Source organism: Carassius carassius, chromosome 14, assembly GCF_963082965.1.
Source record: "Carassius carassius chromosome 14, fCarCar2.1, whole genome shotgun sequence".
NCBI lineage: Eukaryota > Metazoa > Chordata > Actinopteri > Cypriniformes > Cyprinidae > Carassius > Carassius carassius.
In genome coordinates, this window is record NC_081768.1 from 29,628,991 (window position 1) to 29,651,143 (window position 22,153).

Below are 22,153 nucleotides of genomic sequence, written 5' to 3' on the forward strand. Positions count from 1 at the left end.
GATATAAAAAAATGTTACTTTCACAGCAGTCAAGGGTCATTAGGAAGCTTGGGGAGTCATGGCTTCACATATCTATGCTCTACATTTATACATAGATGACACCTTGTCATGATGCCTAGCACAAAGAAAGTGACAAGTCCTCGATCTTATAGGATAGTTATTCTTGGTCCTTCTCTATGTTTTGTGGTCCTTGGCACTATTTGTGCAATCAAGTCTTAGTGTTTCTCCCACTCAGAACCTACAGTATGTCCCACTGTGAATCAGTCACTCTTCTGGAAGGGTTCTTTTGGGGTACAAGAGTTTTGTACAATTTAAATATTTATTTATCATTTGTCTTGTATCTTGGAATGAAAAAAAGACTATTATGATGCAGAAGACTGATTCACATTAATGGGGCTTTAAGCAGGTATGGAGCAGAGCAACAGCAATTTCCCTGCCCCACTCAAAGCGTCCTGTCATCACTCAGCCGCAGCTCCACTCTTTTGGATTTCCTTGATCAAAAAAAAAACTGTTCTGTGTTGCCCGAGAATATTATTTATTACTTCACTGTAACATCTTTAATTAATTAATTTATTTATTTATTTAAATACAATGAAAGTCTGGGCACAAGATATATAAAAAAAAAAAAATATATATATATATATAAGCTTTACGTAAAGAAAAGTCTTGTGCTTTATTGAAACAAACATTAGCCTGTTAACATGTGTTTTGCACGTGATGGAACAGTACCAGAGTGATGTTTGGTGCAAGAAAAAAACACAGACGCTCTGACTTTAATAGAAAAAAAAATGAATGCCTGGTTTCTACTCTGCATCACTCACATACTCTGGACTCTGTGCATCAATAAATAGTCTTTGTAACACACGTTTTGTGGTATGATTGAAGTGCTTTAGCCGTAAAAAGACATTTTGGATGTATTAAGATTGGTGAGGCTTATTTAATTTCTAAACCTCATTAAAAACATAAATAAATAAATAAATAAATTAATTAATTCTGTGAATACATTCATTCTAACATTTACATTTTAGATAAACCTAGATATATTTGGCAGTTCATTTGTAGTGGTACTGTATATTACCTAATTAATACATTAAGGTTAATACAATACCAGTCAAAACTTTGGAATAATTATTTTCTCTCTTATGCTCAGCAGGGCTGTAATTATTTGGTGAAAAAAGTAAAACAGTAATATTGTAAAAAAATATATTTGTTTATTTTTTTATTTTTTTATTTTTTTTCTGAATCATGGCAAATTTCTCAATTCGTGACTCCTTTAGTTTTGAAGAACTTCAAATCCAGTAAAGGAACATGTTCTGGAGTAAGAAAAAACATAAACCTTATGCTCTTGTCACCAGAACTACAGACGGCAGATTGAGCTTTATGGATTCAGCTCTAAATCTCCCATAAACAAATCACCAAAATGCACATAACCCATTACACAGCAATCACAAGGCAAGATAAAGAGAGAGAATTACGCTTAGATATAAATTTTTCATTTTTAATATAAACAGCATTTATTGCATTTTTATAGAAATGTGCAGATCATTTTTGAAACTACATATACATTTGTTCCTACTGTAGTATGCAAACTCTGTTTCTATGTTTAAATTACATTCATTTCTAAACCAGTTCTTGCAGTTTGTTGCGAGTCAGCATTTTGCAATGTTTAATCAGTTTTTCAGACTTTTGAGGGACACATTTCTGTTTTATATTTACATTAATTATCATTCATGTCATAATTTCAGTTTCTAATCCTTCTGCCATAGTACTATACACACGTCACTGTCTGACCTTCCAGGTGCTTTCACTGGCGTCCTCTAGACCTCTGAGTTGCCCGTTGAGGTGAACGTTGGGGTGTTTGTAGAGTTGCCTGCTGAGGTGCTTGTCGTGGTTGTGCATTAGAAGTAGCATTTAGTAAGGCACACCCAGATGTCAGACAAACCCCAGGAACTCCTCGTAGTCCAGGATGACCCCTCAATCCAGGCTGGCCAACATGGCCTCTCTCACCCATCCGACCTGGTTGCCCATCAAATGCTTGGCCAGGTCGCCCACGCTGACCTGGTTATGATATGTGAAAAATAATGTCAGGTGATGTTTCTATGATAAGAGAGGCTAATTCTGGGTTATTGTTACGGTACCCTCTGGTCCCTGCTCTCCAATGTGGCCAGGAAGACCATGGCCTTTAGCTCCCTTGTCTCCTGGTTCACCCCTGTCACCTGTGGCAAACACATTACACTAAAATTAAAAACCAATTTAATGTGCAAATGCAAATAGATGTTGGTGGTAGTGATGGAAGATCGGATCATTTTACTGACTGTCTTGTGTGATCTCAATTATCAGAATGAACTAGTCATTTCATTCATTTGAGTGTCATTACATGTTACATTTTCAACAGTAGATTTCCAATCATCAGGAATCAGGAACTCATGATGCAGCCAAAGATACTTTATGAGAAACAAATCACTACTTTATGTATTTTTTTTTTCATTTGTCATGTGATTCATAATGAATGAATCGTACATTAATGACCCTTCACTAGTTGGAGGAAGTGTTCTTTATATTTTCTGTCACAACAAGGTAATATCATTGGTAAGTTTTCTTTAAACACTTTGCTTGATCTATTCCTCAGTTGCACCTGTATACTCATTTGCCTCATTAATGCAGTTTGGCAGAGGAGTCGCACATCTGCTCGTGTTTAATAAAGCTATTTCTCTTCTTCTGCTGACGCTTGCAGACTAACATTGCTTAAGGACACATGTGCTGATTCGTTTTTATTTCATGACACATCCCATTCCAAATGACAACAGTTCCTTGTGAAGATGAATCCGTCAAATGGGCTGTTCAGTTTTCCAGCTGAGAAGTATTCGTTATGCTAGTTCACTGTGCATGGACACAACCAAGAGCAGATAATACAGGCAGATAACCTTTTATAACATTATTGCTTCTCTATATGTTTATTTGTGACTTATTACGCTAGCTACATCAGTGCAACTGCATTTATTTGATGAGAACATGGTGCTCCAACATGGTGGACCACCCTTGTATTGGTACATGTCTAATTAGCTACTATTTGGACTACAGTGTGAAAATGGTTTACCTGGTGAGCCCTGTCTTCCTTGGTCACCGGGTTCTCCATAGAATCCCTGCTGCCCAATTTCTCCTTTAAGACCATCAATGCCAGGATCACCCTATTATAATGGTGTTTGCAGAAATAGTTGCAAATTTAGTTATTTTTAGCAATCAGTCATTTAGCAGACATTTTTTTCCCCCCAAAGCAACAGTTATAGTCCCCATGGAGCAGACTTTGGTGAAACGTTTGCTTAACAGCTACTGACAAATGTGTACTTTTAATGTGTGGAAAATAGTAGCTTAGACATTCTGCAAAACATCTTATGCATTCGAAGGAAGAAAGTCATACTGATTTTTTTTTTTTTTTTTGCTATGCTGATCCTCAAAAAGCCTCTTTATGTTGTGTACAGTTTTTTTCACAACCCTCAATTTTAACTTTTACATTTAACATTTGAGGTTCTGTGAACTTTTATCCACCTTTGGGCCTCTTGAGTTAAAATGTTTGAGAAGTCTGAAAAAAAAAGATCTGCTTGAGAAATATGGAGAGGCTTTCCACTCCAGTGAAGGTGGGATTCTCTCCAAAAAACATTCAACACAGAGCAAGTGCCTCATCTGTGACTTCCTATTTGTCTTCATGGGGATTTGGAAATTCTGAATGTTTTAATTCCAACCTATACAGCCAAACACTGCTGCTCGCTCTCCTGAGGCCCTCACACTATGTACATATCAGACTTGACCTAGAAGAAAGTTGATGTATGGACCATGTTCTTCCTCAGTTTACTATGGCAACGATAAGTTTAACATGTGCAAAGTTTAATGTCTAAAACAAACCACATCTAAATGCCTTTTGTTTCCAAGGCCAAGCAAAATTAAGACTGTTCCAAGGTTGTTGTGAGGGGATTCTTCTTGGAGGTGGGTAACTTACTGCAGGTCCAGATGGTCCTTTTGGTCCTGGGGGACCTGGAGCGCCCATTGGCACGTCTCCATAGAGCGGGCAGACAGCCGCACAAGTCCTTTTCACAGAGTTGGCGAATGTGGACATCTGCTCCAGAACCACCCTCTTGCAGACCTCGATAACATGTTGAGCAGGAAGAGTGGGGCCCTAAGAAAGAGATCAATACCACTGAAACATGGAGCTCAGATCAGAGCACTTCTCGCCCGTGATAGTCTGGAAATGGGTGGCTGTGTAATGAAGGAGAAACAAATACCGCCAACAATATTTCACCAGCCTCATTATGGATTTATAGCCACACTAAATGAAAACCTTGCCCTGAGCTGCAGAGAAGGCCACACTAATGAGAAAGTGTTTACTAGCGATCTTGACACCAAAATGGTTACCACATATTTCATGCATGCTACGCCAAGTGCCACAAAGACTGAATCTCCCAGAAGCTTTGAAAGCTTTGTCTGAAGGTGATGCTTGTTAGTCAGCCAGGGTAATGCAAATGAAAACTCTTAACAAACCATTCATTTACGTTAGGTAATAAGGGAAGATCTGAATTTCAGGCAAGGTAATTCTGCTATTTTATTTCTGATAATTCTAATTCTGATATTGTATGCATTATCAATTTTGATATTGTAATGCATTGCAGTGTTTTGTAATGTGACATCACAATGTGGTGGCAATACCCAGCCCAGTTTATGTTTCAGTAACCAATACTATATATCACCAAAGGTTGCATTTTTAATCAGGCTTAAGGCCCGTTCACACCAAGAACGATAACTATAAAGATAACGATATTAGCGTCCACACCAGCGAACATTATCATCTGTTTATTCTGAGCTTGTTACAGCAAGATGGATTCAGATTGGCTGTCAATTTTTTATCGTTCATTAGCTGGAATTTTTTTTTTTTAAGAGATTCCAACGATATGGTTTCTCTTTGACTTCATTGTTATAGTTATAGTTGTGGTGTGGACTCTGCTATTGTTTAATATCAAATATATTTTTTAGAACTATATCTTTATCATTATCTTTATAGTTATCGTCCTTGGTGTGAACGGGCCTTTACAGTCTGTTCAGCCCTTACACATTGTAGAGCAATAAGACGAGGCAGTATCTTTAAGCAATAAGGTGACTGGCTCTTTGAACTGAAAGGGACGACAAATTATTTTCTATATATAGCATGTCAAGTCTTATAATTTCTCATATTAAAAGGTCTGTCCCTTTCTTCTCCAAATGAAGGTTAGTTATGTGTTGTGAGTTGGATTTTCAGACTTACTGGTGGGCCTGGTGGGCCCTGAAAGCCCACTGGACCACCGTCTCCTCTCACTCCCTTGGAGCCTACAGGGCCTTTGCTACCAGATTCTCCAGCAGGGCCTCGCTTTCCTCTACGTCCCTGTTGCCCTGGCACACCGGTGTCTCCTGCCTGGAAAACAAACAAATTCAAACACACCCATAAACAAGCAGGTTCACTTTTATATTGTGTACATATTTCTGAATGATATCTTGACAGAACGTCTGGAATGAAATACGACATGGAACTCAAACAATACGCTGATGTGGCAGTCGGTCGCGTCTTTCCAAAACCAGCTTTGTAAACGTAATCCAACTAGATTTCCGCTGTTGTTGTGGACAGACCAGATCCATTGCTGCTAATGCTTAGAAGTCGTCTCCATGGTGTTGATTAAACAGAAATGTGAACAATCTCTGAGATGGTCTTACCCTGCCTTTAGGTCCTTTGACTCCCTTTGCACCCTGTGGAAACAATGTGGCGTTGTGAGAAACTAGAACCATATGATAATGGAAATGTGTCAACAGGAAAATGAAATGCATTTGAGTCAACAACTACCTTCTCCCCTTTGCTTGCCTGGACCCCTGGGATGCCAGTGTCACCCTGGAAGATGCAAAAGCTAGATTTGCAATTGATCCAATAAATGTGATTTGTAGTTCAAAATTAGTTGTCAAGGTGTTGCGAGGGGAAACCCTGAAATAATGGTGAGGCTTTTCATCACTTTGTGTTTGTGTGAAAAGAGAGCTGTAAAACTCAGAAGAAAACCATTTGCTGTAATGTGCCCTAATCGGAAAATTGCCCTGGAATTTGACACATTAGCCTGAGATCTAATTCTGTGTAGTGAACAGCTCTACAGATGCTCTACACGACAAACATGATGTTCCAAGTGTTTTCTACAATGTTCCTGCTACCAGTGACTATATTTTTTTAGAATTCTTTCTGGATGGGTGTGCATTTTAATTTCAGACCGAGGGTTCTATATCTTTTGTTAAAATTAATAGTGGCAGGAACAAAACCGATACTTTCCATTTTCTAACTTTTGTATGCTTTCCATTTTTTAACCATGTATATTACATTACATAACTTTAATACAACATCAGGCTGTTACCTTGATGGCCAGTTGTTCAAATTTCACAAAGTATGTTCTGGTAAATGTGTCTTTACAGCAGTTAAGAGTCACCAGTGCTTATGGCGAAATCCATTTGATGCTGAAACAATGTTAAGATAACAGATGACCACCAAGGGAAAAGACGTGTTTCTTTTAACACCACATTGTCCTTCACTATCTGACGCTAGAGTCCCTGTGAATATTAGATTATTTGAAATATGTCACTAGAAAGTCTTGTCTGTAGTGACACGTTTAAATGAAGTGTGGAGATCTTCTCAGAAGTTTAGAAGTATCAGTGTAGGGCTAATGCTGGAATGGGAACAGAGCAGCCAGCAGTTTCAGTCTAACACACTTTGTAGTGTGACTGCACTCAGAGCCAAGTCACTGTACACGCAGCCAAAAACTGCTGTGCTAACCAGTGAAGGGCAGACATGACTCCAGTGTGAAAACATGTTCTGTGCTTTCAGATGATGGCATGTGGGTCCTGGCTTTTCTCCATTTGCTTTTTTTGTAAATGGGTGAGTACCCCTTCTCAAGATGATATTGCAGCAATTTGTCAAGGCTTAAACAAATCTGATGACACGTTGTATTAGTATACATTTCACAAGTGTTTAAATGGTTGTCCATTACATCAGATGGTTTGCTGATCACTGTGAATTCCATATGTATAGATGCCAAAGGGATTCAGATTTATTTTAGACTGTGGATCCTGGGATATCTGACTATACTAAGCCGATACTGATACACAATCTTATACATTTGCAGTGACCCCTCTATAAGTTTTCTGCATGACAGAACTTTGATGAGCTGATGGAGAAATATGTTAGATTTACAAGACAAGGTTTTCTAAGAGATGATTTACATCACGCCTTGTCCCCAGCCATGTCTAGCCATTTTATTTGTCTTTGCAGGCTCCTGAAAGATTCAAAATGCTCTTTTAATGAGACAAAATTGGTTTCATAATTTAGTGGAGATCCTTACCTTGGGACCTGGTCTGCCGGGTATTCCCATGTGCCCCTATGAAGACATGGCATGTTTTAGCATTTTGGATAGTATGAACTTTTATTTCAAAAGCTTTAGAAATTTGGAATATAGCTCACCGTTCTTCCAGGGGGCCCAATAAATCCTGGTCTTCCTGGCTTTGCAGCAGAGCCCTTGTAACCTTGCGGTCCCTGGAGATGACAGCACTTTATAAATCTACCAGAAGGCAGGGTGTATTTTTATGTCATAAAAGTCCAAAGTAAAATATTAAGGTGGTATTCACAAAAGTCACATATAGCTCAGTGCAGTGGTCATTTCTTCACACGTGCACTTACTGTTAATCCAGGAGGGCCCATTTCCCCTGGAGGCCCTTGTTCACCTTTTTCACCCTGTTTACAAATATTCAAGCATGTTACATAAGAACACACAGAGATAGGAGTCATAAAGGACTTAAGCAGTAGTTTTTCATCTGATTTCCTTAGAAGAATCTGTTTCCTTAATGATCCTTTTAGAATTTTAGTGTATTTTACATAAATGTATATACAAACAACAAACAAAGTAAATTCCAGTATAGTACTGTAAGTGAAAAACTGCTGTAACTGATTTGGTGAGTGATTCACTAGAGAGTTCTGTGTTGCTCTGTCTTTTGTTAAATACAGACTTAAAAAAAAATTTCTCTGCTGCTTTACATTTAGTAGCTAAATAGTGGTGTAAAAATACAACTTTGTGTTTCAGAGGAAGAATACAAGTCAATAATAGTTAGGTTACCCTTTCACCAACTTGTCCAAGTCTTCCCTCAGGTCCCTGTGGTCCTTGATAAGCCTGCATGTGGTAATACCATGAGATTAAAAGCAAGCTAGTGGCCATGAAACAAAGTTCAGCTGAAAGAGCAATCGGTACCTCAATTCCAGGGTCTCCATCTCGCCCTGGCAAACCTGGATCACCAACTATACCCTGACATATTCAAAAGAACCAACACTAGACTTTCAACTCATTGGTCAACAAAGTATCTGTCATCATGACTGCTTGACAAGTAACCAACCTTTTCCCCTATTCCACCAACTTTTCCTTTTGGGCCTTGAATTCCCTGTGAAAAGTAAAAAAGATATCTACTGTATGTGCCATCAATACATTTCCATCATCCATCTGTTTAAAGCAGCATGATTTTGTAACAGCTTACTGGCTTTCCCTTTTCTCCAGGTGTTCCTCGTTCACCGGGATCTCCCACAATCCCCTGTCACAGAGCAGAGAAACAATATAAACATCCAGTTAAATTCCCATAACATTTGTATGATAAAAAAGGCTAGCTTTGCTGCTTGTGGTGTCAACGGATTGTATGTGGCAGGATGTCCGCCAAGTTGGGTCAGAACCCTTATGTGATCTTAATTTTCCTCAAACCGCCACATTTTCAAAACTGGCATTTGTAAACAATTTTATTGATGTTCAAATTGTGTCCCTGCAGACAGTTTCATTCCTCTTCAAACCCCAAAGGATCAGGAGTTTCAGACTTGTGGTGTTTCCCATAACTTTTTTGTTCCTTTTACCAGCCTGTAATGTTTTAAAAATAATAATAATATTTATTTATTTATTCATATATATATATATATATATATATATAATTTATTATTATTATTATTATTATTATTTTAGGATAAAATACAACACAATTTTTTTTTCATGAGATTCACCCACAGAGTCCTTAAAACTTTCACGTTGACCTCCATGAATACAGAACCTGCATATGCATAAATGATCCAAGGAGGTGTCAGATTTAAAATGTAAGATCACACCATTGGTATTAAAAATCATGCAGCACATTGCTGAACGTCCACAGCCTGTTTTTATTTATTTATTTATTTATTTTTTTTACCTGCCGACCCCCTGGTCCTCGAGATCCTTCAGCTCCTGTTAAGCCTTCATTTCCCTGTTCCAAGAAGGAATGGGAATTGTGAGATTTCTGACTAAACACAGCAACAATGTTTTAGAGACCAGAGTGAGGGAGAAAACATACCTTCACTCCCTGATAGCCCAAAATCCCCTCGTATCCCCGTTCTCCTGCTGCACCCTGGGAGATGTGGTGGGGAGCGAATGAGTCATTCATATCCCCAATAACACAATCCATCTCACATATATTTTATCGAAAGTGTTTTGTAACAGAACTTACAACTTCCCCCTGCTGGCCAGTCTCACCCCTCTCTCCAGGTGACCCTCGCACTCCCTTCGATAAGACGCATAACATAACACTTATATAATGTGCAATGAAAGTGAAAGTCATGACATTTGCCAAGTATGGTAGCCAATACTCGGAATTGGTGCTCTGCATTTAACTCATCCAAGAGCACACACACAGCAGTGAGAAGTGAACACACCCAGAGCAGCTATATATCCAGCGTCCGCGGAGCAACTGGGGGGTTCAATTAAGCCATGGGTATTGAGGGTGGAGGAGAGCACTGTTCATTCACTCCCTCCCACCTACAACTCCTCCCAGCACCGAGAATCGAACCGGCAACCTTCTGGTAACTAGTCCGGCTTTCTAACCATTAGGCCCCAGCTGCCCCCAGATGCATTGGTTACCTTGATGTGCTCAAGCTATGATACAGCACATCCTTTTGTTGTGTATTACTTTTAAAATGTTACTGCAAAAATGATTGCAACAAGCTACAACCAGATTGTGTCCAAAGGTGATTTTACACTACACTAATACTGATTTTACCTTATGACCTGAAGCTCCTTTTAACCCTTTCAGGCCTTTGGGTCCTCTGTCACCCTATGTGAAAGAAGAAGATTTGTTATTGCAAAACTTTGGATGCAAAGCTACATCAACATGGGGCTCTGCACTTGAAGATGTATTACCTCCTGGCCATGCGGTCCTCTCATGCCCTTTTCTCCCTTGATGCCTTCTTCACCCTGTGGAATGTGAGTTAACCGTTTAGTGGATCTGTACAACAATGCCAACCAAAGGACTGTACAACGAACCCACTCACCTTAGGCCCGGGTTCTCCTATATGTCCATAATCTCCAGTGTTACCACGTATCCCCTGCAACAAGAAGTTCTGACATGAATGCTTGCAAGCTTTCTTGTAATTGTAAATAATATGTAACAACGACAACAGATATAGACATAATTGGCAAATAATGTTGGCCAAAGACATAAAGAACGTGGTTTACGGTGCTGGAAAAAGGCAGCATGTATTCCACTATATGACAGCCTGGAGCTACAGAACGGCTGGAAATGGTTCCCTCCATGTTGGTATAAAAATGCACTTGACCAAACAAGATCCTTAGTCACACAACTGAACAACTGCCAGTAGCTTCCAGGGTTATAATGAAAAAACTACATTTAAAGGGCAAGCATTGGAAGTCTAAACTTCATAAGCCCTTCATAAGTTTTTTCTTACTAATTTACTTTTTTTAAAATATATGCAACAATGGATTAACAACATGATTTAATGCCTTAGAACAGTTGTTCTTGCATCACAGAGGTCATTTGTGAAAGTTGGATTGATTGTGTAATACATCTTCCTTTCCTTCATTTGTAAGCCATTATCAAGGTCCCCGGGTTTTTCCTGTGGTGTTTTTTTTTTTTTGTACTGATCATTTGGAGTGAATTCATGTGGAATTCTCTGGAATTAATTTAAAGGGGTATTTCACCCGAAAATGAAAATTCTGTCATTAATTACTCATCCTCATGTCGTTCCAAACCCATGAGACCTCGGTTCATCCTTGGAAGACAAAGATATTTTTGATGAAATCGTGGAGCTTTTTGACTCTGCATAGACAGCAAGGGAACTACCACGTTCAAGACCCAGAAACTTAGTTAAGGACATTGTTAAAACAGTCCATGTGACATCAGTGGTTCAAGTGTAATTTTATGAAGCTATGAAAATACGTTTTTGTGCACAGACAATACTAAAACAAGGACTTTATTCAACAATTTCTCAATTCGGGATTTAAACTAAGGACACCTATAGCTTGACGGCGCTTTATGTTGACTATAGCCACCAACACATCAACTAATTTAATAATGTCCTTACTACTGTACGTATCTGGCCCTTGAAAGTGGTAGTTCCCTTGCTTCAGAAAGCTTTGGATTTTATCTTACATGATTGGAATGACATGAGTGTGAGTAATTAATGATATCATTTTAATTTTTATGTGAACTATCCCTTTAAATACAGTGAAATGTGTTAAATGAAGCTGAGACACTCTTAAAGAATATTTCACACTAGATATGTAAGCACAAGCAGCACATATTTCACTGCATGGTTAGGAGATACGTCACCACACTGCAGAAGCAGCAGTACAGCTATCAGTCTATTTTTGCTGCGCTTCTCATGGTCAGCAGACACATGAGATGAGAGGTTTATTGTGTTTTTGAAAACACACCAGTGACAACACAACATATACAAGCATGATAAATCTATTTAAAGCAGCAGTTTATGCAAAAAAGTAATCTGTACTGCACAACATGTTATATTGTTATCGCCTTATATGGTTACATGCAACATCATTGCATTAGAACATTATTGCGATTGTAAACAAATGTTCTTGGCAGTGTGAAAGTACAATGGTTGCATACAGGGTCCCGCCCGCGATCGGCCTAACAACCCCCCACCCACTCCCAATTACGCATTGCAGCTGCTCTTGTCTTGTTTACACACTTCTCATTGGTCCCCACATTCTGTCACTGCTCTTTTGCATAACGTTGAACTTTGCTCAACTTTCTCAAATTGCAATTGCTTTGCTCATGTCATGAAATGATTGGCCACTACCAAATGCTGAGTCACTTAACACAATAAGCAAGTAGTACCCTAAGTACATTGAGTTCTGTGCTACAGCCAGATTGTGAAATTAGTGGAGTAACCTCTGAGGACATGGGTATACAAAACACAGTAAAGACTTTTTCAAACTCCTCCTGGAACAGAAGAGACCACACACGGCAGCAGATGTAGAGTGTGTTTGCGTTGGAAACGCACTTGGTCGCCCCCAGCAAGAAGGCAGTAAACACAATGTTGCCACTCTGCAGCATATTCCATCAGCCAGATTCACTCTTGCAGCGGCCTGACTGTACCGGATTATCAAAAGTGTGGGCATGTATCTGGCTGGGAGATTGTAGGAAAAAAGAAGGATAGAGCATGTGTGTTTTTGGAAAGACATGATCGTTTTTATGACCGATTTATAGAAGCATCTTCAATGTTAATACTTGAAAAAGAGCTCTGACGCATGCTGTCGGGCTGACTTTTAAAGATATTATTCCAGCACACCACAGAGAACTGGACTCAGATAAAAGAGGTAAATTAGTCATAACTCCAGGGGGAAAGAATCAAGTTTACCGCCCAAAGTCGCTCACGAAACACAAATGTATACTAGTGATTGGATCCTGATGCGCTATGCCATGTCCTTTAATTAAGCTGATCGGCAGACATTGTCCTGTATATTTGCAGAGCCTGTTTAGACTCTAATAGCTTTGCTCCCTTTGAGTTTGTCTCAAAGAGTCGGAGACTGACGCCACAACTGATTTTTCCATTTATTTATTTATACCACTGCAACTCAAAAGCAAATGGGTGTATGGTAAATATAACGATTCTGGAAGGATTTTAAATAATTTAGTCACGTTACGCTTGGTGTCTCTGAACTTTTCTGACAGAGTGCAATAGTAGGGCTCCGGAAGCAAAAATACTATTATTTTTTCCATAGAGAATTAGTTTTATGATGGTAATGTGTGAATCTATCAAGAACTACCATTACAGGCCAGGAGAGAGGAGTGTTGAGATTACAGCCTGCCTTAATGAAATATCTATCTAAATTGAAATTAGCCTTCCTTCCTGTGTTATTTATAGTTCAGGTGAGATAACCAGTTAAGCAATGGTGATTTGATAAGTTTTGTGTTGGTACAGTTGGCATTTGACCCACAATGTGCTTACAATAAATTAAGAAAGATGCCAAACTCAATATTCTTTACAACGTGTTTTTATAGTGATGAGCAATGTAGCCAATCACAGACATATGTGTTGATTTCTTGAACACCTGTGATTGGACATTGCGTTCACTCGCCTCTAAACTCAATTTTTTCCCTGAACGCTGACTCCTCTCACTGTAACACAATGTAAATAAGAGATTAATTTATTATAAAGGAACTTTCTGATGTTGCGATTAACTGAAGTGACACATTTTTAGTGATTTTAAAAGAATGGCTATTTGCGCAAGTTCTAATCCTTTCGGAATATGAATAAAAGTTTTGTTTTTCGTGCTGCTAACAGCCATATAGCCTATAGCCTGTACAAATAGCAAAGTTTCAGGAGTGACAGCCTAAATCCCCCATAAATGCTGGATTTATTTTTTTGAATGAAAGAATAACATAATTTCTCAAAATAGTTAAATAAAAGAATTATTTATAAAATAAATGACTATTAAATATTGGACTTCTTTGTACATTGCTATCCTTGTTGTGGTAAAAAGATAATAGTTTTGCAGCACTGCAACAGTTATTTTCCATAATTTCATATAAAAACACAGTAGGGGAAAGTGGGGTAAGATGAGCCATTTTTTACTTATAAGGTCCTCAAGATAAGGGAAAATGATGCAGAAGTACAATAAAAGTATCTAAAGTAATTTCAGAATCATATTTATTTTCTTAAAACTAACTCAAGCAACATAACATATACATATATGACAAACTAATCAGTTGTGTAATATTGTATTAAAATACCAGTTTATACTTCAGAGATTTAACTTTAACTTAGAGCTTTATGGTGGGGTAAGGTAAAATTCTGGCTCAATTTACCCCACATAATTTGGCTCATTTTTGGTTCATTTTGTTTCATAGCTGCCGTTTTGGAAAAATCTAGCTTGCTTACCAATTCAGGCTAATATTTAGCTAAATGATTTGCATGGCATTATATGTTGATAAAACACCTATATGGATATAAATATTTCTTAGACCTGGATACATTTACTTAATGTAATGGCCATTACATCTGTTATGCTAAAATTTGACTTTGACAAGTAAATGGGTGCCTTCTACTCCTCCCTTGTGTTTCTTCTTTTCACAGTCTGGCAGGAATTATGAGTGGTTCCAAAATATTTGGTCACATGATTTCAAACCACATGGATGTGGTGTGGATCAGATTTGTAAAATTGGGGTTTTGTGCGGTTCAGGCTAAAAACAGCTAAAGGGATTTGAGCCATGCAATGTATGCCAAAAAAAATGCTTGTTTGTTGCCTGTCTGAACAAAGCCAAGAAGCGCTTAGAAACCTTCCCAGAAAACTAGAGACAGTTGAAGCTTTTAAGTTTATGCAAGACATTTAGAATGTAGACATCTCAGATAATTGTTTATCCCAAGGTGTTAAGGTTTGGCTGGTTAGCATTTTTCAGATCTTAAAAATATTTTTCTCTATCATCAGCCATTAAATGTAGTCTGATTATATTACATAAGAAATAATAATATAGTAGATGCTTTCCCATGCCTAACTCTTTTTTGGAGGGTTCTTAAAAGCAAGAAATGGTTCATGGGCATTGTCATGATGTCACGTTAATGTGATTAATTACATGGAATTTACAGCTCATATTAGTGCCTGGAAAACGTCATTGTTCCATGAGCGAAGATGGTAGGTTTCAGATCTAATACTTCAAAGAAGTATTATTCTATTATTAAAAAAAAAAATCTAACTACCTTTCTAATCTTTTTGTGTTCTATTTTCTTTTCATTTATCATGAAATTATGTGTGTGTGTGTGTATATATATATATATATATATATATATATATATATATACATATATACATACACTTCAACTTGCTCTATTCTTTTTCTATTCTATCTGTTTTATTTTTATTTATTATATTATTTAAAAGCCCTTGCTACGTGTACTGTGTTAAGCTAACTGAGACTTGTTATAGCACTTATATATCATTGCTCTTTTTGTTGTTTTTGATTGCTTCCACTCTCCTCATTTGTAAGTCGCTTTGGATAAAAGTGTCTGCTAAATGAATAAATGTAAATTTAAATGTAAGTACCATGCTCTGCAAAGAAGTTCCATTGAGATGAAAGCCTATTCTAACATAGCTTTCAGCACGTATTACAGACCTCCATGGTTCGTCCTTTCAAGAGTGCCCGCAAGTGTAACGCTGTGCACATAAGAGGTTTTATACATTCTTAATTTTTTCAAATACCACATACCTATCATACAAGTACATAAATGATGGGCTTTAGCTAGCGTACAACTGCAACAGCCTATCACTGACTAAATAATAAAGTAATTACTGCTGCTGTCAGTAAATAAAAATCTAGCACAGGATGCTCTGCCGAATGAGACAAGCCACAGTGTTTGCCATTTTCTCAAAGCGAGTCCTGACTCTTGTTTCCATCGTGCTGTACTTTGGTTATGCTCCTACTGCCATTTTCCACAACTTCACTTCCCAGGCAGGATCTATTCCAGGTTAATTCCCTCTCTCCTCCATCTCTTCTTTCAATCCTCTCTGCTTGCTTACACTCCTGACAGTGCATGTTTGTCCATTAATACCCTCTCATTAAACCCAAGTGACCAGCGACTACTGCTTGTTTTTTGTCCTAAAACACAGCAGAGCAGGGGTGCTGCACAAGATCCCGGGCCCTATGCATAGGCAGTCCTAATGGGCCCCCCACCCTTGAAAATATATATTCCAGACTTTTCAAGGGCCCTCTCTTCCTTTGGGGCCCTGGTAATCAGTACTGGTTTTACCCCCAGTCCGACGCCTCTGCAGCAGAGTCCCACACTACGGTGAGAGATTTCAGACAGAACTCTTACCCAGTTTCCTTCTCTGCCTGGGTCTCCCGTATTCCCTGGCAGGCCTCTGTGACCCTACGGAGGAAGGACACACTTGTAGAGATTGTATAGCAGAGTTGATTGTTTAAGAACAGATAACCGAGGTTTTGGCCACCTTGGGTCCTGGGCGTCCCTGGACACCCGGCTGTCCCTGTATGCATTTACAGGTGGCTCTTCCTCTTCCAGCAGTTAAGCCAATCTCAGCATATCCTCCGCACTGTTGAGGAACATCAGCTGATCAGATGAAAGCTCATGCAGAAGAGGGCAAGAGCCCACACACGGGGCAGCTGACTCACCACACTGGAGAGCTCACAGCAGCCTTCAGAGTATGCCTGATCCGCATCGCAGGAGACCTCCATCTTTTGCAGATCCACCTGCACAAGCACGTATAGCTTATCAGTGTTCTTTCACTTAGGATACATTTACAAAATAAATATTTTTCGAGTGTGTTATTCGTATACTTTTACAATAATAACAAGCAAGTATAATTTGATTATAAGTATATACTTAAGTATGCTTTGCTGTTGACTTGACTTCACACTACTATAAAAAAAAAACTCAAAGAAAAACTCAAAATTCCACAGTGTGGATAAACTGTAAGTACAGCATACATTATAAATTAACTTGTATTGCTGCAATAGCAAATAAGAACTTAGATGTTTACTAGTTGTGTACTCAAAGTTTACTACTGTTATGCTTAAATGTCTGTGTTTCTAAACTACAAATCTGGGCTGCATTCCAGTTCATTTTTAGAAACGCACTCGGGAACTTTCCTGACCACTTACCCTCAGGGGAATCCCCACCACCATTTTTAAAGTGCATTCCACTTTGTCAAGTGGATGGCGGAAGTTTACATTGACATACCCTCGACCCCTCGATTTTGACTGAGGGAGCGAGTCTGATTCATATGCTTCATATGCACATTTCAGGCCACTCTGTAGAGTGCAATGCAACACATCTATGACGTCATCATATATCACGTTTAATTCATCCCTATAATACAACTCTATAATATACAGGTGCTGGTCATATAATTAGAATATCATCAAAAAGTTGATTTCACTAATTCCATTCAAAAAGTGAAACTTGTATATTATATTCATTCATTACACACAGACTGATATATTTCAAATGTTTATTTATTTTAATTTTGATGATTATAACTGACAACTAATGAAAATCCCAAATTCAGTATCTCAGAAAATTTGAACACACTGTGTCCCAAGTCCTGTTGGAAAATGAAATCTGCGTCTCCATAAAGTTGGTCAGCAGCAGGAAGCTTGAAGTGCGCTAAAACTTCCTGGTATACAGCTGCGTTGCTGTATCCAAAGGAAATGCAAAATTTACTTTCTTCAGAGAAAATAACTGTTGACCACTCAGCAGCAGTCCAGTCCTTTTTGAAGCAAGACCCTTCTGACGCTGTCTGTTGTTCAAGAGTGGCTTGACACAAGGAATGCGACAGCTGAAACCCATGTCTTGCATACGTCTGTGCATAGTGGTTCTTGAAGCACTGACTCCAGCTGCAGTCCACTCTTTGTGAATCTCCCCCACATTTTTGAATGGGTTTTGTTTCACAATCCTCTCCAGGGTTTAGTTACCCCTATTGCTTGTACACTTTTTCTACCACATCTTTTCCTTCCCTTTACGTCTCTATTAATGTGCTTGGACACAGAACTCTGTGAACAGCCAGCCTCTTTTGCAATGACCTGTTGTGTCTTGCCCTCCTTGTGCAAGGTGTCAATGGTCGTCTTTTGGACAACTGTCAAGTCCGCAATCTTCCCCATGATTGTGTAGCCTACAGAACTAGACTGAGAGACAATTTAAAGGCTTTGCAGGTGTTTTGATTTAATTAGCTGATTAGGCGCCAGGTGTCTTCAATATTGAACCTTTTCACAATATTCAAATTTTCTGAGATACTGAATTTGTGATTTTCCTTAGTTGTCAATTATAAACATCAAAATTAAAAGAAATAAACATTTGAAATATATTAGTCTGTGTGTAATGAATGAATATAATATACAAGTTTCACTTTTTGAATGGAATTAGTGAAATCGGCACCTGTATAAATGATTTTTTTTTTCTTTTTTTTTTCTTTTTTGTTTTGTTTTTTTACATTTATAACAGCCCAAGCATACCTATATACCTATAGAATCCTGTACCAAACAAATTTGTAAGGGGAAAATTTAAACAATATACCAACTCCATAGCAGATTGTAAGTGAACAAGGGCTTAGGACGTTCCCATACAACCAATTTCAAGGGTTCTGCCAGTAGCGGGCACTCAAGCAACGTAATCAATGACATGTATCAGAGTAAATGAGACAGAAGATAGTTAGCTAGTGAAGGGCATAAAGTGAACTGGAAGACAGCCTTAACCTTTTAAAACTTAAAAACTTAAGTTTAGCTAATAAAATTGTCTCAATTTAATGAAGAAGCAGGTCGTCCATAATGGCAACTCTAAGATCTTCCATTTTCTCTGAAAGCCCTCTTTTTTCTACTCTACATATTCAAACTTAGCATTTTGCAATAGGTTATTAGATCAATAATTTGATCATGGATTAAATAAAAATTAAGTTTTTTCATTTTTTCTGCAAAATATCACCTTTTGCATTCCACATAATTCATTGTTTTAATGGTGAGCATTTCTACTCAGCCAGATAATTCCTTGTAAAACAGTACTTAAGCCTGTCGCTGGTACTCACCGAAATCGAGCGGTCCCCTACAGCCCTCTTGACGATGGAGGTAAAACCTTGCCGGATCACGGGCCGTGGCTCATCCAGTGGCTCCACGCTGATCTCCTCACAGTCCACCAGCAGCTTCACCTGCTCTCCTTTTACACTCAATGCCAGCTTGTGCCACTCACCGTCAAAGAGTTTTTCCACCCTCTGGAAGGTCCGCAGCATCTGTGTACCTTGTGGGCTGGTGTAGAAGAAGTCCAGGGTTTTGGTGTTGCCCTGAAAACGAAGGCCCACCTGGTCCCTGCCTTCAGGATCACTGATTTGCCACAGATTCCAGGATGTTTTAGCAGTGTCCTTGGGCACTTTGAAGGTGGCAATGACAGAGTAGTCAGACGGCAGACCATCCGGGTAGATGATGCTGGATGGAGAGATGGGTTAGTGCATATGTGCAGTTCACAGGGAAAGGAGAAATGAATATTTCAGTGCATAAAAAGCCAAAGAAAAATCAACCGCTAAACACCACAAAGTCACTCATTAAGACCTGCCTCTGCTGAAAGAGTCCCTTAAAACTCCCCACCACTAATGCAGAAACTAATGTAGGCCTAGAGCTCAGCCAGTTCAAATTTGTGACAATATAACAGTATCACAACTGTATAATAATAGATTTAGTGGTCACCATGGTACTTTGAAATATGGAACACCATAATTAAAAACTTGCTAATAGCTTGATAACTTTGTTTAACAGTGGTCTTTTGCAGTGACCTTTTGTGAAGTTTTGCATTAATCTAAACCAAATGGTCTCCAATTGATTCCAATTCAGTTTTCTGCTCCTGTTGGTTTTTAAAGAGAACCAGTTTGTTGAAATCAGCAGTTAATGTTTCCAAGAATAATGGTCATTTACGCACAGTGTGGTTCCACTGCGCGCTCGTTTTCTCTTTTGATGTTGTTGATCACATTTTGCATTGACATATGGTGGTTGTTTTACAGTCATGTACTTCTCATGATTATTTGGGGATGTTAGTGGGAGGTATTGTTGGCCCACACACAGAAAAGGAAAGACCCAGCACATGCCATAACCACAGCTAACACGCAGGAACAGCTGCTGATGCTTGAGAAAGACGTGAGAATATAATGCCAACATTTCAGGACAATGACTGTGCTGTTTAGGAACAGACAGCTCTGTGTATGCATGCTGTATAACATGTGAGCATATATCTGATAAAATTCAAATCAAACCTCAGATCATAGTAGTGGAAGATTCTGGGAAGCAGGAGCAGAAAATGAAAGATATTGTTTGGAGACGAGCATGATTACACTCAGTGGAAAAGCAGAAAGAGTGGAAAAGTATTATGTCAGAAGGACGATATAAATACCTTGTGCTCTTCTTGAGGTGGAGGGATGGGTTAACACGGTACGCCACCGCGTCAGGTTCAGACCCGTTGACCCTTCTCACCCCTCTAGACTTGGACAAGCCAAACTCTTCCAACAGGTCATATGCTAAAAATAAAAGCAAATGGGACACTCAAAAAAAGGGGAATTTCAAGGTCGATTTCACTGTGTAATATTCCCAAATGAATTTTAAAAAAGTAAATGCAACTGAGGCCAAGTTTTCAATTATTTACAATAGTCTGACATAGTTTATGGATTTACTTAAGCTACAAAACTTTGATGGCGTTTGACAGTCTAAATGAAAAAGAAAAAAAGAAAGAAACTGCAATGAACTGACTGAAGTCTAAGTCATGATTTATACTCTAGTGATATGGGAGAAAAAAAGAAAATGAAAAAAAGAATCCTAAAGAATGGAAACTTTGGGATATTTAAATGGAATCTGGATTTGGAATCAAGCTGACAGATCAGTTTCCACAAAAAAAAAAAGGAGTGACAGAGACAGTTCAATCATCATCAAGTAGCCCTACTGCACGGATGATGATATATACCAGCCAGGAATGACTTAAACTGGTCCGTGCTTCCCTCTACTGGTCAACAAGTGGAGCAATTATACTCTTCCATAGCCATCTCACTGTAGCTCACCTGATACCTTGCTGTCAGTAGTTGCTTTCAGAATAATCTGAGATTCTCTTCAAATTTGAGGTAAAATTATTTTACGTTGAAACACATATCCTGACATGGTACTGGATTTTGCAGATTCTTACTTGCTAATTCCTGACATCTTACAAGGCCAAAGACAGCCAGCAGGACTGTGATAACCAGCATTTTGTTCAGAGCTGGAGCTTTTGAAATGAAGATGGTTGGAATTTAAATGTGCCTGCAAAGGGAGAAAGATTGCAAATATAATAGCAGAAACAAATTTATAGCACTGACATGTAGACCCTGTATAATTGGAATACAAAATGAAATATTACATAAATGCTCACTGAAAATACAAATTTCATCAAACAATGGAAAAATGTTCATGGAAAACAACATTATTTAGCACTAGACAAATTCTGCTATTAATATAAATGTGATATTAACTTACTTTTCAAATGCATTTAAAATGAGGAGATTACTGCTAGGAGATAACACTGGCAACATTTTGGCAAAACTCTTTTTGTACATAATTTGATGCATTTATGATAAAACACATGATTATTTCTTTGTAAGCACTCTTTTAAAGTGAATATTTCAGTGGAAAACCTAGGACAATCAGTATTAAGAAAAAAAAATACTGATATATGCACTAATTAAAATGCATTAAAACAGTACAGTACATTTGAGTTCAACTTTACAATGTAAAACAAGAAAAGTTTAAATACATGACAAATGCTGAATAAAATGGTGATATGCCATCTTCAGGAGTTCACATTTTAATTGAATTAAACAGCAGTTGCTTTTACTTTTTATATCTTCTATAATCATTTGTCATTTACTTACATATCCTTCCGAAGCAAGTTCACTGCAGGTTGCTCCTTGGCTGTTCCCGCAGTGATCATAAAGACTATTTTAGAGAAGCATATCTGGTCCCAACAATGACTTCAACCTAAACCTGCTTAGAAGAAAACCTGATCCATGAGCTCCACTCCACCCTCGGGCCCAAGAGGCCTTCATCCCTCTAGCACATTATCCTATGCAAACACTGACCTCCGCATTCTTCACACAATCATTCTGCAGTCAGATGTTGCTGTTTGGGGCACAATTTTAGCCATGTTGGTGTGTTTGTGCTCATTTCAGGTGGGCAGTGATGTTTAGGCACCTGTATCATAAATGCTTCATGCAGATTTGTGCATATACTATGGCTGCTGCCCCAAAAATGACAACTCGATTTTTAAAAGATTGTAGAC

At 38.4% G+C, this 22,153-nt stretch overlaps 1 protein-coding gene across 1 annotated transcript; it reads right to left on the minus strand.

Moving 5' to 3' along the window:
• Positions 1 to 1,484: 1,484 nt before the first annotated feature.
• Positions 1,485 to 21,902, minus strand: zmp:0000000760 (collagen alpha-1(XXII) chain). Its single transcript, XM_059566824.1, has 27 exons — positions 21,747 to 21,902; positions 21,026 to 21,138; positions 20,246 to 20,369; positions 18,897 to 19,290; positions 16,492 to 16,569; positions 16,311 to 16,412; positions 16,178 to 16,231; positions 10,376 to 10,429; positions 10,245 to 10,298; positions 10,105 to 10,158; positions 9,556 to 9,609; positions 9,403 to 9,456; positions 9,262 to 9,315; positions 8,572 to 8,625; positions 8,434 to 8,478; positions 8,292 to 8,345; positions 8,160 to 8,213; positions 7,727 to 7,780; positions 7,511 to 7,582; positions 7,392 to 7,427; positions 5,861 to 5,905; positions 5,734 to 5,766; positions 5,291 to 5,437; positions 3,995 to 4,171; positions 3,098 to 3,188; positions 2,139 to 2,216; positions 1,485 to 2,058 (listed from the first exon to the last, which is right to left on the minus strand). Exons 2-27 carry the CDS (start codon positions 21,084 to 21,086, stop codon positions 1,805 to 1,807), a joined length of 2,331 nt encoding a protein of 776 aa, XP_059422807.1. The 5' UTR covers positions 21,087 to 21,138; positions 21,747 to 21,902; the 3' UTR covers positions 1,485 to 1,804.
• Between the last annotated feature and the right edge of the window lie 251 nt (positions 21,903 to 22,153).

Bases quoted from the DNA above. Each gene is read 5' to 3' on its own strand.
- zmp:0000000760 (XM_059566824.1), bottom strand. From the start codon at position 21,086: ATGCTGGTTATCACAGTCCTGCTGGCTGTCTTTGGCCTTGTAAGATGT. The intron at 10,299-10,375 runs GTGAGTGGGTTC...CACATTCCACAG, and splicing joins TAGGAGAACCCGGGCCTAAG to GGTGAAGAAGGCATCAAGGG. The intron at 7,428-7,510 runs GTGAGCTATATT...ATGTCTTCATAG, and splicing joins TTGGGCCCCCTGGAAGAACG to GGGCACATGGGAATACCCGG.